The sequence below is a fragment of the Lygodium microphyllum genome, chromosome 5 (genome assembly GCF_053477565.2).
Source record: "Lygodium microphyllum isolate KBCC chromosome 5, Lygodium_microphyllum_v1.1.10, whole genome shotgun sequence".
Taxonomy (NCBI): domain Eukaryota; kingdom Viridiplantae; phylum Streptophyta; class Polypodiopsida; order Schizaeales; family Lygodiaceae; genus Lygodium; species Lygodium microphyllum.
The window spans coordinates 84925936-84941842 of record NC_141139.1 but is presented as its reverse complement, the minus strand read 5'-3'; the positions used below and the strand labels follow the sequence as shown (position 1 = coordinate 84941842).

At 41.1% G+C, this 15907-nt stretch overlaps 1 protein-coding gene across 2 annotated transcripts; it reads right to left on the bottom strand.

Moving 5' to 3' along the window:
* Positions 1-1642: 1642 nt before the first annotated feature.
* Positions 1643-15648, bottom strand: LOC148036065 (pentatricopeptide repeat-containing protein At5g27110-like). 2 transcript variants are annotated; one of them, XM_087678070.1, is made up of 3 exons: positions 11483-15648; positions 11220-11363; positions 1643-2154 (listed from the first exon to the last, which is right to left on the bottom strand). In XM_087678070.1, the coding sequence occupies exon 1, from the start codon at positions 15536-15538 to the stop codon at positions 12404-12406; it is 3135 nt and encodes a 1044-aa protein (XP_087534196.1). In that variant the 5' UTR covers positions 15539-15648; the 3' UTR covers positions 1643-2154; positions 11220-11363; positions 11483-12403. The 2 variants fall into 2 exon arrangements, with proteins under 2 accessions (XP_087534196.1, XP_087534195.1); XM_087678069.1 differs by lacking the exon at positions 1643-2154 and having other exon boundaries at positions 10949-11363.
* Positions 15649-15907: the final 259 nt, after the last annotated feature.

Sequence of the window (15907 nt, the reverse complement as noted above, 5' to 3'; positions counted from 1 at the left end):
AACTCTCATATGACCTCTGGCATATTCAGCATGCATCCAAGGTATTGTGCCAACAATATGTCTTACCATGAGGTCACTACTCCGTGTACTAGCACTCTGAGATATATGCAGATAAGTATGAGTTTCACCTAAGTACTAAAACTATACTTTTACATCAATTCATGATCAGTTGGGCATGAGCTTTTGCCTCAGTTCTCCAACCTTCTTCAACATAGTCTAACAACAATAACACAGATGTGTGGTTCAAAGCCCAAGTTGCTAAGGGTACTTCATTCAAGATGCGAAGTGCATGTTTTATTCCTTGGGACATTTGTATAAAGTTGCCTCTTGACAATATGTTTTACCCAAAACCCTTAGTTTTTTTAGCATTTGGATATTTTTCCCTTGTTTACATAAAACACTTAGAATAATCACCAATTACAGAATGGAAACAATTGACATTTAACAGACATGTCATACATCACACCTGCCTAGGGTCTTGTCTAGGCACCATACCTTGAACCTATATGTTGACAGCAAAGATTAACTGGCAGCCACTCACCAAACCACGTCATGCAGAAAATCCCTAGCACACACACCTGAGAATTTCTGCCAGCCAGTATGCTCTAGTACACAACTCTCAAAAGCAAGGAAGCTAGCCAAAGATCCATAAATTTTTTAACTCTCCCCATTCACAGAAGGTATTCTCCTCAGGAAGTTCACATTACACAGCCCCTTCACAAAAATATGCATATTCTCCTCATAAGTTTTCAACTCATAACAAGTTTTCAACTCATAACATAACATTAATCCCAGGAGAGACTCATTTTCACAACAGTTTTAAGTTCAATGCGTGTGAAGAAATTACATTCAAGAGGAAAGGTGACATGGCATGTACCACTACAGAAGTAAGTTACCTTAATTGGTGAAATGGACAAATTCCCTCTTTCTTTTTGCATTGCTTCATGTACTTAACATGCTGCAATTTGACTCTGCTGATTTGAAGACTACCTCCAGGTAGCAAAGTGATGCAAAGTTTTAATCCACTATCAGCTAAAAAATTTCATTGGTGTGAAACTATCACACTACTTACCTATATTTTCATTTGAAAATTCTCAAATTGATATAGTCTCAAATACAAATCACTGTCCAGACTCAGAATGCAGATTGCATTTGCATCAGCAGTCTACATAAACACTTACCAACAATATTACAGTGCTGATTACCTTTCCCAAGTAGACTAATAGCTACAAGAACAATGGCCCTCACCACAATCAACTATTTGACATAAGCCAGTGAGCTACTTTTCCACTGGCCATGATACTTGATTGAACATTTGCTGGGAAGTTAAAAGTGGTAGCCTTTTCCACCAGACGTGTTAATTGAACATTTCTCCACAGCTATAAGTGGTGGGCTACTGGTAAATACTTCAGAGAAACACAGAGGATGTTCTTTAGGACACCCTCTCTTTGAGGGGATTCACCTCTGATTCTCACAGCTCTTGGCCACAGTACTGTTGTGGATGAACACAGGGCCCATGCCTATGTATTTAACTGTTTAAAAATGGCAAACACCTCATCCTTTGCTTTCAGTATATAAACCCAAGTATAGTAACTAAAGTCATCTATGAAGGTCACATAGTATTTAGAGCCTCCCATAGATGCATTATGGGATGGCCCCCACACATCAAAATGGACCAACTGTAAAGGTCTCATGCTGTTTCGTGCATGCCTGACAAAAGGCAATCGCGACTGTTTACTAAATTGACAGGCATCACATACACGACCAAGATCAGTATAAGTAAACTTCGATAAGCTAGTAACAAGCTGTCTCTTCTACGTAAATTGCATCCGCTGAATATTTACATGCCCCACTCTCTTATGCCATATTTCTAGGTATTTCTTTGTGCTTGATGAACCATGAGCAAACATTGCTGATTTCAGCTGTGATAAAGTAATCCTTTCCATGGAACTGCACTAGGCCAACTACTAGGTTAAGATGCCAGAGACACCTCCAGAATGTTGCAATAGTTATATTCCAAGGATGGTAATGTGATGTGCGGGGTGTCTTTTTGGTCTATAAAGAATTACTTGTAAGTCTCTCAGCCCATAGCAGTTCAATCCCCTCCCTTGGCCCTCACATGTTCCTTGTTGAACCAGCCTGTACGTGTTTCTCCTGCAGCCAATTTTTAAACCATGTACATCAATTGATCTCAAATGATCGTCTTTATTCCTTGCAGTGCAAAGCTTGAGAATAAATTTTGCAAAACACTAGTTGTCATAGTGAAGCTCCCCATGACTTTTTTTAAAAATATCTCTGCTTGACCTAAAATTAGGGGGGTGCACGTTGTATGCATAGCTGCCAAGGGTTTTTGAAACGGAACACATGAAACAGGTTTCATAGGTTATATACGAGTTTCCTAAAACACTAGAAACAGGTTTCATTCGAGATGGAAGAAAACTACCATGAAACTTTATACGTGTAAAGTGTAACTCATATATTGTAATTTATTATGATTCATGATTCTACATAATGCAAATAGAGATTCAACATAGCATCAGCGTATATATTGTCAAAGAGAGAACTAGGGAGAGAGAAAGAGGAGAGAGAAGACTGCAAAAGAGAGAGAAAGACTGCAGGAAGAGAGAGAAGAAGAATAACAAGGAGAGAGAAAGACTAGATTTAGAGAGAGAAAGACAGTAAAGAAGGGGAAGCCATAGAAGCTGTGAGCAAGATGGGAGAGAAAAACTATAATTGTATTAATGTGTCAAAAATATGTGAAATTACATCTCCTCTCCTTTTATACCAATGTCAGTGTGACATGGCATAATATCAATGTTATTTACACTAATTTGTTATTCCCAGCTTCTTACAATCCATCCCTTCCCAAAAGTTTTTGTCCTCAAAAACAAACCTGGAAACAACTAGAAAAAGATGGATAGAACAGAGTACTACTCTGTTTTTTACAGCTTTACAAATGGGAAATGAATGAAGTATGACCAACTACATGAGCTGAAATTGAAGAAGGGAAGTAAGCCCCAGCTATATACATGATTTGGAATACTTCAGAAGCATATGGAGCCATAAAGTCTTCAATAAATAATCTTGAAACAAAGTAGACAGCTTGCTGTGTAAACAGACCCTGCTGGACCAAATCTGTCATAACTTCTAGTAGAAGTGTCCAAATGAAACGTACCATATATCAAAACGAAGCTCTTGAAGAATATTTTTAAGTCCATGTAGATAGCTTAATTCTGAAAATTAGGCACGATAAAAACTGTTCTAAAACAGCGTGCTGTCCTGAACCAGTCTGCATCATTACTAGCTCCATAAGCAATAAGCTTCAGCCACCAATGTATTCCTCAAGTAAGAATACTCATCCAATATAGAATCGGGTCTCCAAGAAGCTTCTTCAGGTGGTAAACCTCTCCATTTATCAAATATTCCACAATAGAACGTGATCGAAGCTTCTTTTCACGCTGACCTATAACAGCCTCTGGGATGTACTGAATAAGACCGTCTTCATCAATAGGTGGCAGCTCATCAACTATATCCACTGGATCACCATAATAGGGCTTGAGCTGACTAACATGGAAGACATTATGAATCTTTATAAAAGAGGGAAGCTCTGGTCTGCCAAATCTCCAATTCGCTTAAGGATCCGGTAAGGGCCATAAAACCTGTGGACAAGCTTATTACTAGATCCATCTTTTAACGTAGAGTACTTGGATTTGGATACCTTCAACAAAACCAGCTCTCCTTCTTAGAACTCTAAGGGCCTCCTCTTCTCATCAACATACATATTCATTTGATCTTGAGCCTTCCTTAGATTCACCTTACATTGCTGAAGAAGGGTCTCCATTCTTTCCAACTCTTCCTTCCCATGAGAATTGATCTTTTCATTAAAGATAACTGGGGGTAAGGGCACCTTGTAACCATACAAAGCCTCAAAGGGTGAAACTCCTATGCTCACATGAGTGGAATTATTATAAGCAAACTCAGCCAAGTGTAACCAAGAATCCTATGAGCTTTAGACATCATAGCAAAAATGACGAAGATAAGTCTCCAACCATTTATTAACTCTCTCTGTCTGTCCATCAGTTTGAGGATAATAAGCCATAGATGGAGTCGATTTAGTGCCCATAGATGTAAATACCGCCTACCAAAAGTTACTCATAAACTTTGAGTCTCTATCATGGACAATCACCTGCGGTAATCCATGCAGTCTAAAAATCTGCTCCATAAACTAGCTGGCTATTTAAGAAACAATAAACTGAATCTTGGTTGGAATAAAATGGGCTACCTTGGTGAGTCTATCTACCACCACATAAATACTATTCCATCCCTTCTTGGTAGTAGGTAAGCCAGTAATGAAATCCATAGTAATATGAGTCCATTTACCCATAGGAATAGGCAATGGCTGCAACAAGCCTCCTGGCTTATGGGTGCTGTCCTTATTTTGCTGACAAGGCATACACTTCATAACAAAGTCCTTGACATCTTTCCACAGTCCTTTCCAATAAAAGCTTTTATTGATCCTGTCATAGGTCTTGAAAACTCCTAAATGTCCAGCTAGAGGCGAAGAATGTAACTCCTCCATAATTTTCCGCTTAAAAGAAGAAGTAGAGGCAATAACAATCTTGCCTTTCCACCAAATAAGACCATTTTTAAGCTGGTAATGCGAGTTTTCTTCCATAAGACCTTGCTGTAATTTTTGAAAGATTTGGCTGAATTCCTCATCTAGAAGATAGACCTCCTATAATTCTTCAATCCAATCATTATGTAATTCTGTCATAGCTGAAACTTTGCAGGCCCACATACGAGAGAAAATCAGTCACTATGTTATCTTTGCCCCTTGTATGAGTGATGTCAAAATCATAATTCTGTAATGTAGCTACCCAACAACGTTGCTTTGGAGTAAGATTGGACTAAGTAAGGAAATACTTAAGTACCATGTGATCACTATGTACTCTGAATCGGCTGCCATATAAGTAATGGTGCCACTTCTTGATTACATGCAAGATAACCAACATCTCCTAGTCATAAACATTCATGGCCATTTCTTTATCTGTAAGCTTACGGCTCTCAAATGCAATTACTCCATGCTCCTGAAGCAAAACAGCCCCAATGCCACGGCCACTAGCATCACACTGTATAGTAAATTCTTTGGAAAAGTCCGAACATACTAAGATAGGAGCAGAGGTAAGGAGTTCCTTTAACTGGTTGAAGCTACTATCTGCAAGAGCATCCCAAAAGAAAGCCTCATTCTTCAACCTGTCAATCAAAGGAGCGGCAATTGCCGCATAATGCTTAATAAATCGGTGATAGAATGAAGATAAACCAAGGAATCCTCTAAGAGAGGTAGTAGTAGTAGGCGTTGGCCAATCTCTTATGCATTGCACCTTTTTGGGATCAGCCTGTATTCCTTTTTCACTGACAATATGTCCGAAGTATTCCACTTCAGTCTGCATGAAAGAACACTTCTTCTCCTTAGCAAAAAGCCTATGATGTCTCAATACATCAAAAACCCTCCTCATATGTGTCAAGTGATCCTGTAAAGTCTTGCTATAGATCAAGATGTCGTCAAAGAACACCAAGACAAACTGAAAGAGGAAAGGTTGTAAAATCTTATTTATCAGGCTTTGGAAGGTAGCTGGAGCGTTTGTAAGACCAAATGGCATTACTAAGAAATGATAGAGCCCACGATCAGTCCTGAAAGCAGTCTTGACTTCATCACCCTCTCGCATGCGAATCTGATAATACCTTGACCTCAAATCAATCTTCGTAAAAAATCGAGCCCTCTTAAGCTCATCAAGCAAATCATCAATCCTGGGTATAGAATACCTCTTCTTCACTGTGATCTTATTGAGATCCCTGTAGTCAATGCACATTCTGAAAGATCCATCTTTCTTTTTGACTAACAGGACTGGGAACGCATAAGGTGAAAAACTTGGCTCAATGAATCCCATTTCAAGAAGCTCCTTGATTTGCTTGGCTACTTCCTCTCGTTCACACTTTGATAATCTGTAAGGTTGCTTATTGATTGTCTTTGAGTTGGGCTCCAAATCAATGGGGTGATCCACTGCTCTCTTAGGAGGCAATGAAGTAGGTACTTCAAACAAATCTCTATACTCCTCAAGAAGAGCTATCAAGGCTGGATGGTTGGCTGAATTATTGGGCTGATCTTGTGTTTCTTTATTCAAATGCAAAACAAATATTTGTGAGCACTTCTTGTACTCTCTTTTGAGTTGTTGAATGGTGATAAGCTGAAAATCTGATCTACTAGGAATTCCCTGTAAATGGATAGGCTATCCATTGGAGATAAACTCCATATACAACTGTGAGAAATCCATAGTGATCCTGTCTAGTGTCATCAACCAATCACAACCAAGTACAATATCTATAAGCCTCATTTCCAGAGTAATCAGGTTTACCTTGGCTTCAAAATTTTTAGCCAACTATAAAGAAACCTGTGGGCAAATCTGTGTACTGATTTCCTCTTCACCATTAGCCACTTGAACTCTAATGGGCTGCTGTAAATCTGTGGGAACACAATTTAGCTTGTCCATGATGGACTTATTCACAAAACTATGAGTACTGCCACTGTCTATCAAGATGAACATTGGCTTTCCACATATGCTTCCCTTCATACGGAGTATATTAGGGCTCTTAGATCCTATCCAAGCATCCATAGAGATAGAACAATTAGTGGCAGCAAGCGACTCATCACAAGTTCCACCTGGGTCAAACGAAACACTTCCACCTGGATTAAAAGAAAAAGAGTCGGCTGGATCATAAAAATACTCCTGCCCAACTTCCTCCTCAAGATCTTCATTTTCAGCATTAAGTGCCATTGTATTAGCTTCATCTATGTCATCTTCAAAATCCTCAAAAACCAACATACTCTGAAGCTTGGGTTTGACATTTTTGTATACACACTTTGAAGCATGATCAGGTGTATACTTTTCTCCACACTTGAAACATAAGCCTTTGTCCTTCCTTTCTTTATAAAGATCCATAGGAATAGATTTAGGATTTGTATTGGCTGAGATGGACTTAGGCTTGCTGTCCCCCTGTTTGAAATCAACTCTTGGACTGTTTGCTGTCCTGAAATTACTTTGAGGCTTAGAAGCATTGAATGGAGGATAAGTTGGTACCCGTAAGCTCCCATTTGGCACATGATTACTGCCATAAGTGTTACCAACTTGCCCCTGCTTTAAAACAGTCTTTGGCTGTCCAAAACCAGGCTGAAATGAAAATTCTTTTCTATACTTTCTTCCATAGCGCTCCGCAAGCTCAATAGCCTTAAAGAGTGAAGTAAGATTTTGTGCCATAACATCAGCTGATAAAGATAGCTCCAAACCATACATAAACTTGTGAAGCTTAGCCTCATCACTAATGCTTTCCACATACATGGTCAGGTTGAGGAATTGGTTAGTGTACTCTCTTACACTTAGGCCCCTTCGTTTCAAACCATACCATCTCCGTGCTAATTTCTCTTTCTCAAGAGGAGAAACAAAAACTTCAGCCATAAGTGCCTTGAAAGCTTCCCAATTCTCTACAAGTATGTTTTCTTTCTTAATATACCTCCACCAAGTATGGGCAAATCCCTCCAAATGCAAAGAAGCAAAGTGAATCTTCATGTCATCAGTTTTAGGGAATATGTCAAAGTAGGACTCCATCTTAGAGGTCCACTCCTCTAAATCAAATGGTGAAGATGACTGACCATTAAATTTGGCTAGAACAATTTTGTCATTAAGCTCTCTTTCATGAAAGGGTTGCTGTCCCAAAATTGGCTGATCATGATTACCAAGTATGAAACCTCCAAATTGAGACGAAAATCTTCCAACAGGCGGCTGAGAATTACTATGCAATATTCCTGTTGGTAGAGCACCCCTAGAATTTTGAGTATGCAGTCCAAAAGCTTGAGGATTGGCTCCATTCAAACTGCCCAAATAGTCATCATGCCTCTGTGAAGCCTCTCCTACTTCATACTGACCATTTGGAATGCCTCTTCTTCCAATAATCCCATATCCATGACCATTTTGGTTAGATGGCTGAAGTGGGATTGAAGGGCCACTGTTTGAACAACCCTTCTCATTAGCTTCTCTTGATCCCATTTGCAACTGCATGAATTGAGAAATTTATGCCATAAGTTGTTCATTAGATTCCACCAACTTATCAATAGAAGCCTTGGTTTGAGTAGTTGAATCCACCAACTTATCAATGAAAGACTTCGTTTGATCAGTAGATAAAACCATCCGCTCCATTCTTAACAAAATGGCCTCATGTTGTTCCCTATGTCTTTGTTCATGGGCACACAAAGTATTATTGAGTATATTGACTTCCCCTTGTTGTTGAAGCTCTTCAGGGCTCTCTTGAAGTGTATTATCCAGCATGGAATCCCTGATTTGCTGAGCATAATCTTCCTGGACCTTATTTTTGCCTTTATGTCCTGCCATAATAGTGCAGTCCTGCAATACCCCCTATCAGAAAAACGGCTATAACTTTTGATAGGAAACTCCAATTTTAGAACTTTTTAGTTCAAATCGAAGCTAAGAATGTCCTCTTCGAGATGAGCTATAGCACGCTATAACAATTTTAGGACAGAAAATTCTGTAGCTGGATTTCTGAGTCTGAACTGTCCAGTCCTGCACCCTGTCTAGACCTGTAAGTGCCCTGTTTTGACCTTGTAGTGCAAAATAGTAACCCAAATGGTTACCAAACCCAATAAAAGGGTGTATAGGACCTGTGGGTACCTTGTAGTACCTGCACCTGTACTTCAGTAATGAAGGGTGTACTTGTAACCACCTGTAAGTGCCCTGTAAATTTCTTGTTTTACCCTGTTTTGAACCTGTAGATACTTGAGCTTTTGGAAAGTCTTCAATCTTCAATTCTCCACTCGCTATACCTGTGTGAGGGATAAAACGGTATGACAGGCTCCCTACACGGGCTCCGAATCACCGGGAGGTGGGCAAAGTTTCCCCCGGGTCGGTTGGTTGCACCCCTTCAGGATCTTTGATAGTGAGGGAGGGTCACCTCTCTTTTGTCCCACTATCTCCCCCGACATCCACCTTTTTCCTCGGTGGGAATCTCAACATGGCAGAGGCTAGTATTCTAATCAATCAACATGAGATGCATTTCTAAAATATTTATTCAGCCTTTCATGAGATGCAATTGAATGAAATTTTAAAAGTTTGGGATAGAAGAAGGATCTTATCAATGCAATTCAGTGACTCACTGATTGCTAGTACTTACCCTTTTTCAATATTTCAGCTTGGGTAAAAGAAATTCAGCCAATCAATTAGATTAGAGTAAACAAGTTCATCAATCAATAGATTCAATCAATAGGATTCAATTGTTATGTTGAAATTTCAGATTGAAGCCTCTAATTCACTGATTGGAACTAGTATGCATAAAGCAAGCATTGCATTCATGAATGGATTGATTCAAGCAAAGGTTGGCTGAAAATTTAATGGATATTATTCAATTTTTTAATCTCTCAATCAAATGGATTAAGCTCAGCAATTGGATTAATGAGAGATTAAGAATTGAATAAGAGTATCTTTGACATGGCTGATGATGACTTGATCAATCCTCATATGCTTGATAGAGCCTCCGGTTGTCCAATGTTGGTAAAATAATCCCCAATGCTTATTTATTCAGTACTTAGGAACAATCTTGAAGCTTCAAATGCTTGAAATTGAAGCATTAAACCCGTTTTCCCTAGATTTCTGCTCCATAGAAGCTCTTGAGCTTTAATCTTTAATCATTTCATGCTTAATCCTTGCAATTTGTTGAAAAATCCTTGCTGAGATAATCCCACGGGCTAAAAGAATGAAGAATCTTCAAGAAATTGTTGAAAATTAGAAAGTCGAGCTGAAGCTTTAATGGGTGCCATGGACTGTTCACCTAGGGTTTAGAAAGAAGCTGAAGAACCTTGAAGAGGGCTGAGAATCTTCATCTTGCTAAAGTTTAATGCTTGCAAAAGACCAGGAAGAGTGCCACGACTGAAGGGAAGAGCAGGCTGAGCAGGGAGCAGGCTGGAATTAGCTCGAAAATTACGCCGCAATTTTCGGGGCTGCTTCTGGCTGCCTAGCTAAGCCAAGGTTGAGCAACCTTGTGCTCATTCTGAAGCTTATGGTAAAGGGAATCTAGTCCAGGTGATTCTTGGCTAAGAAGATCAGGGATTTAAGAGAAATGAACTGATCTTGGTGTTGGACTTCCATGAAACCTGCAGGAAACTCCAGGAAAGAGGAAAGAGAACTCCCTCTTTTCAAAGTAACCACAGTTTATTCCCAAACTAAGCCCGGTTAACTCTTTTTTACCCTAATTACCTCCAATTTTGCATGAAATTTGATGACGTCCTGTCATTTAAGCCATTCTCCGCCATATCTGACCTTGGATATCTCCAGATGTTGTCTCTTACTAACTGTAGATAATCTACAACACTCCACTAGTCACTGTCTTATGCCATTTTTGTCTGAAATTGATTTTGATATAGAAAAATAGGTTTGAAAATAGAAGAAAAGAATGGATTAAAGACCAATGCTTTGATACCACTTATCAGAGAGAGAACTAGGAAGAGAAAAAGAGGAGAGAGAAGACTGCAGAAAAAAGAGAAATACTGCAAGAAGAGAGAGAAGAAGAGTGACAAGGAGAGAGAAAGACTAGATTTAGAGAGAGAAAGACAAGAAAGAAGGGAAAGCCATAGAAGCTGTGAGCAAGATGGGAGAGAAAGACTGTAATTGTATTAATGTGTCAAAAAGATGTGAAAATTTACATCTCCTCTCCTTTTATACCAATGTCAGTGTGACATGGCATAATATCAATGTTATTTACACTAATTTGTTATTCCCAGCTTCTTACATATATGCATCATGATCCATTATCCATGATAATACTAGCTTTAAGTATAGAAGCAGCCATCAATATATACATGCATCATAGACAACAACTCCAGAAAAATTATTGCAATCAATGTCAATATCCATGTTAGTGTGTCAAATGAATCTATGACAAATGTTGATTACAAAAGTTCAAACACAGTATTTAGGGTAGGGCTTTTCTGGAAATTTAAAATAGGTGTTTCATAGGTTTTTGAAACATCTAGGTATGAAACAGGTTTCCTAACCTTATGAAACTGGTTTTTGGCAATTATGGTTGCATGGAACTGCATTTACTAGGGTAAGGAGACCAATAAACTTGTGTCCCCCAGAAATGTTGGAATAGTTTATTACCAGGGGGAGGGACGGTAGTGGCTCCCAGGGCAGTTTGATTTCTGCCCTAACTCTGGTCCAGCTTTTCTGAACAAGCCTGTGTGTGTTTCATCTGCGGCTGTGAACCTTGAATGCAAATTGGATAATGCTGATCAACCTTGTTTCCTGCAGCACAAGGCCCGAAATTATTTCCAAGCACTACTTGCCATAGGGAAGCTCATCATGACAAAATTTCTGTGAAAATATCTCTATTTTGTGAGGTGAAATCAGGGGGCTTAAATTACCTGCCGCATTACTGGCCCCTGTACCCCTGAACCAGTTGGCTTTTGTTGGCAGGGTAGCAAACTGATTAACGAAAGGCCAGGTATGCAGGGTGACATCCTAATCAGGATAGTTTGCCTGCTTCAACTGGCCTTTACCGTGCAGATTACCTGGCCTGCTGGGTCTTACGTGAGTTTCTCACTCCCTATGGACATATAATGCCCATATAAACTGGTTGGAAGCTGATTTTCTGTGCTGAGCCACGCGCAGCAGAGTCCACCGTGCAGTTAGCCAAGTCTTTCCGGTCTCTATATCGACATACAGCCCGAAGGCTTCCTTTTCAGACTGGCTAAACAAGAAAACGTGTCCCAGAATCTCTCTGAATCTCCTTGGTCATGATATGATTATTTTCTTGTCGCTGTGTCACCTGACTCTCTGCAGCTTGCTCAGTTTGAGATGGCAGGCATTATCTTCTAGGTTGTTTTGACAATCCTTTGATGACATTGCAACAGATAAAGATTTCAAACTTGTCTACCCCTTATGAGCACTGCACTTTAGAATAATTTCTTCTTTTCTGCAGATCGGATCAGTCCTATTGTGTAGATCTCTCAGAGCAATTATCTTAGCTCCAAGCTGGCCTTGAAGAAATGGGACCCCTTTGTATGTTCTATAACCTTGGAGTGGCAAAACCCTGCTTGTCCACAGCAGACCTTGTGTTAAGCTCCACCAAAGTGGCATGCCCCAATACTTGATCACCATACCCACCTTCCACTGCTGATGTACTCTTGCATCCCAGTTCATGGATTGAATGAAATGTGTGTTACTGTGCAAAGCAATCTACAAAGAAGTGCAGTGCTCAAAAGCAACTGAGCAGGTGAACAGGACCAGCAACATCCAAAACACTCAGACCACACTTTAAATAGCAATGTCATCAAGTTGTTTTCTTAATGCATAGCCCGAGCTTTATGAGGCACAATGATATCCTTATTGCCTCTTAGACACGACGAGCATGCTGCTACAAACTCATGAAATGTGACTTCTTTCTCTTCATCTGAGATAGGTCTCGAGAATGAATGTAATTTTGGTACATATCCCTCACCTCTCATGAGTAAACTCAAACTTCCTAATATCTCCAACATGTCCTCACTCTGGTTTGTACCAACAACAAACTCGTATGACATTTTGCTCAGCTCAATCATTGCACTACCAGGTTTTTTCTTGGAACCTATAAGCCTCCTTGTCTCCTCTATTCTGCTTGCATCATTACACCTCCCAGCACCAGCATAGATGTCAGCCATCAGCAAGTATGATGCAGCATCTTCTTGTTTCATTTCCACAAGCTGCTGAAAGCATCTTTCTCCAAGTTCAAGTTCCCCGTAGGTTTTACATGCACTAAGAAGATCCATCACAATTACATAAGAAGATGGCTGGCACTGCATCCCTGTCAGAAATTTTTCCATCTCAAAGGTGTTTCCTGATCTTACAAAAAGATCCACCATGCAAGCATAATGTTCTGGTGTTGGCTCAATATCATAATGCTCTCTCATAACCTTAAAGTACTCTTGGCCCTTCTGAATGAGACTTGCATGGCTGCATGCAGCAAGAAGACAGCTAAATGTAATAGAATCTGGCTTCAAACCCTGTTGTTGCATCTCCTCAAAACATAGTATAGCCAGGTCAGCTTTATGGTTCTCACCATAAGCCTTGATCATGGCAGTCCATGTTACAACATCCCGGACAGGTAGCTGGTCAAAAACTTCATGTGCTTCTACAGCCGAGCCACACCTTCCATACATCTCTATCAACATATTGCCAACAATTGGATCTCTTTCCAATCCTAATTTCTTGATCTCTGCATGGATTTCTCGGCCTATATTTAAAGCTCCTAGCATGCCACAAGCTTTTAAGCAGATAACAAATACTCCAGCATCTGCAGGCAGACCTTCCAGCTGCATTTCCTGGAAACACTTCAACACTTCCCCATCCAGCCCTTGTTTGGCATATCCTGCAATCAATGCAGACCAACAAACAGCATTACGTACTGATAACCTATCTAATAAATGACGTGCTTCTGCAAAAGAGCCACATTTGCTGTAAAGATCCACCAATGTGCCACTAATATATTGCTCACTATCGAAACCCCTTTTGGCAATTTCTGTGTGTATTTCACGGCCAGTTTCTACTGCTTCTAAACTCCCACAAGCTTGCAAGCTACCAACAAATGCTACAGCATCTATGCTAACCCCTGCAAGCTGCATTTGACAAAAGGAATTCAAGACATCCTTATCACGTCCAGCTTCAGCATATCCTGCAATGAGTGCATTCCATGAAGTTGCATGTTGAACTGGAAGCCAATCAAAGATAGCTTGTGCTTCTGCAAGTGATCCACATCTTGCGTACATATCCACCACTGCATTTCCTTCAAGAGGCTCTCTTTCCAATCCCCTTATGGTTGCTTGAAAATGTATTTCTCGCCCAGTTTCTAGTGCTTGGATGGACCCACAAGCTTTCAAGCTGCAAACAAAAGTAGCAGTATCCATGGCCATGCTTTCAAGCTGTATCTTCTTAAAACAGGCTAAAACTTCCTCAACACACCCATACTCTGCATAACCTGCAATCAGAGCATTCCACGAGACTGTATCCCGCTCATGAAGCCAGTCAAAAACATGGCGTGCTTCAACCATTGAGTTGCATTTATTATACATATCCACTAACGTGCTTCCCATGTATAGCTCTCGTTCCAATGCCCTTTGTGTTATTTCGGTATGGATCTTCTGGCCTGCGTCTAAAGCCTCTATGATGCCACAAGCTTTCAAGCTACAAGTAAATGTGACAGAGTCAGGAGAGATGCCATTCAGTTGCATCTGTTGGAAGCAGTCCAGCACTTCCTCTCCAAGCCCCTGGGAAGAATATCCTGCGATCAGTGCATTCCAAGTAACTGTGCAACGAGCTGGTAGTTGTTTCAAGATTTGCTTTGCTTCATCAAAGGAGCAGCACTTAGTATATAAATCGATGAATGTGCTGCCCATATATGAATCTTTTTCCATGCCTCTCTTGATTACTTCAGTGTGTAATTCTCTGCCAGTCCCTAAGGCTTCTGAAGAGAGACAAACTTTCAAGCAAGAAAGGAAAGTGATAGAATCAGGCGACATGCCCTCCTGCTGCATTCTCTGGAAAAAACTTTTGGCCTCATCACCAAGCTGGTGATCAGCATAACCAGCAATCAAAGCATTCCATGCAACTGCATTTCTTCTTGGCATTCTGTCAAACGCTTGTTTTGCTTCCACAAGTGAAGCACATTTACTGTACATATCGACCAGGGTGCTGCCAATATAGAGTTCGGTTTCCCATCCCCTTTTGACTGCTTCATCATGCATCTCAAGACCGGACACCAAATCACATGTCATGCCACACGCTTTCAAGCCGCAGGCAAATGTGAAAGGGTCAGCAGACACGCCTTCTAGCTTCATCTGTTCATAACACTTCAAGACCTCCTGTACAGGCCCATGTTCAGCATACCCCGTGATTAGTGCGTTCCAGGAGACTGCATCTCTCGTAGGCAGCTGCTCAAACACTCGGTGTGCTTCATCAAGCAGGCCGCACTTTGCATAGGTGTCAACCAATGTGCTGCCAAGGTAGAGTTCTGATTCCAGGCCCCGCAGGGCGGTCTCTGCATGCAAGAGCCGGGTGTTCTCAGGATCCTCGAGCCGGGCACAGGCGCGAAGGAGGGCGAGATAGGTGAACTTGTTGGGCCGGGCAGAGTTCTCAGCCTGCATGCGGCGGTAGAGGTGGAGGGCATGCTGGGGTTTTTGAGCGTCGACGTACGCCGAGATGAGGGCGGTCCAGGAGCGCTCATCAGAGCGGCATGGGAGGCGGTCGAATGCGAGCTGGGCGGCGTGGAGGCTGCCGCAGTCAGCGAGGAGCGGGACGAGGTAGTTGCCGAGGACGGGGTGGGAGTCGAGGCGGCGGCGGCGCAGGTGGGCGTGCAGGCGCTGGGCGTGGAGCAGGTCCTTCTTTGCCCTGCACTTCCTGAGGAGGCCCACCAAGGTTCCGATCACCGCAGGCAGCTCCGCCTGCATCCCAGACCCCTCTCCTCACCCCATTGTCTCTCTCACCAGCAAGACTGTGTACCTGTCACATTACGCATCACATACCCGCACATCAGCATAACGTCTGCCACCCGCACAGATCAGCGTGGGACTTTCGCCTTAAGCAATTCACAATAAGTCTTTACACGTGCAGCTTTTAATTTATCTTTTTTCTCTTTCTTTTGGAATAAATTTTGAAAATTTTTAAATTAAAAGCCAAAATTCAATAAAAGCAAAAAGCTCTCATGCTCTGAAAAAACGAACCCACTCGACTAGAGTAGCATTTCATTGGAACTACTGCTGAAGACTTAGAATAGCTCCTATAACAATGGATGTAGTACATTTGCAACAAGCCCGCTT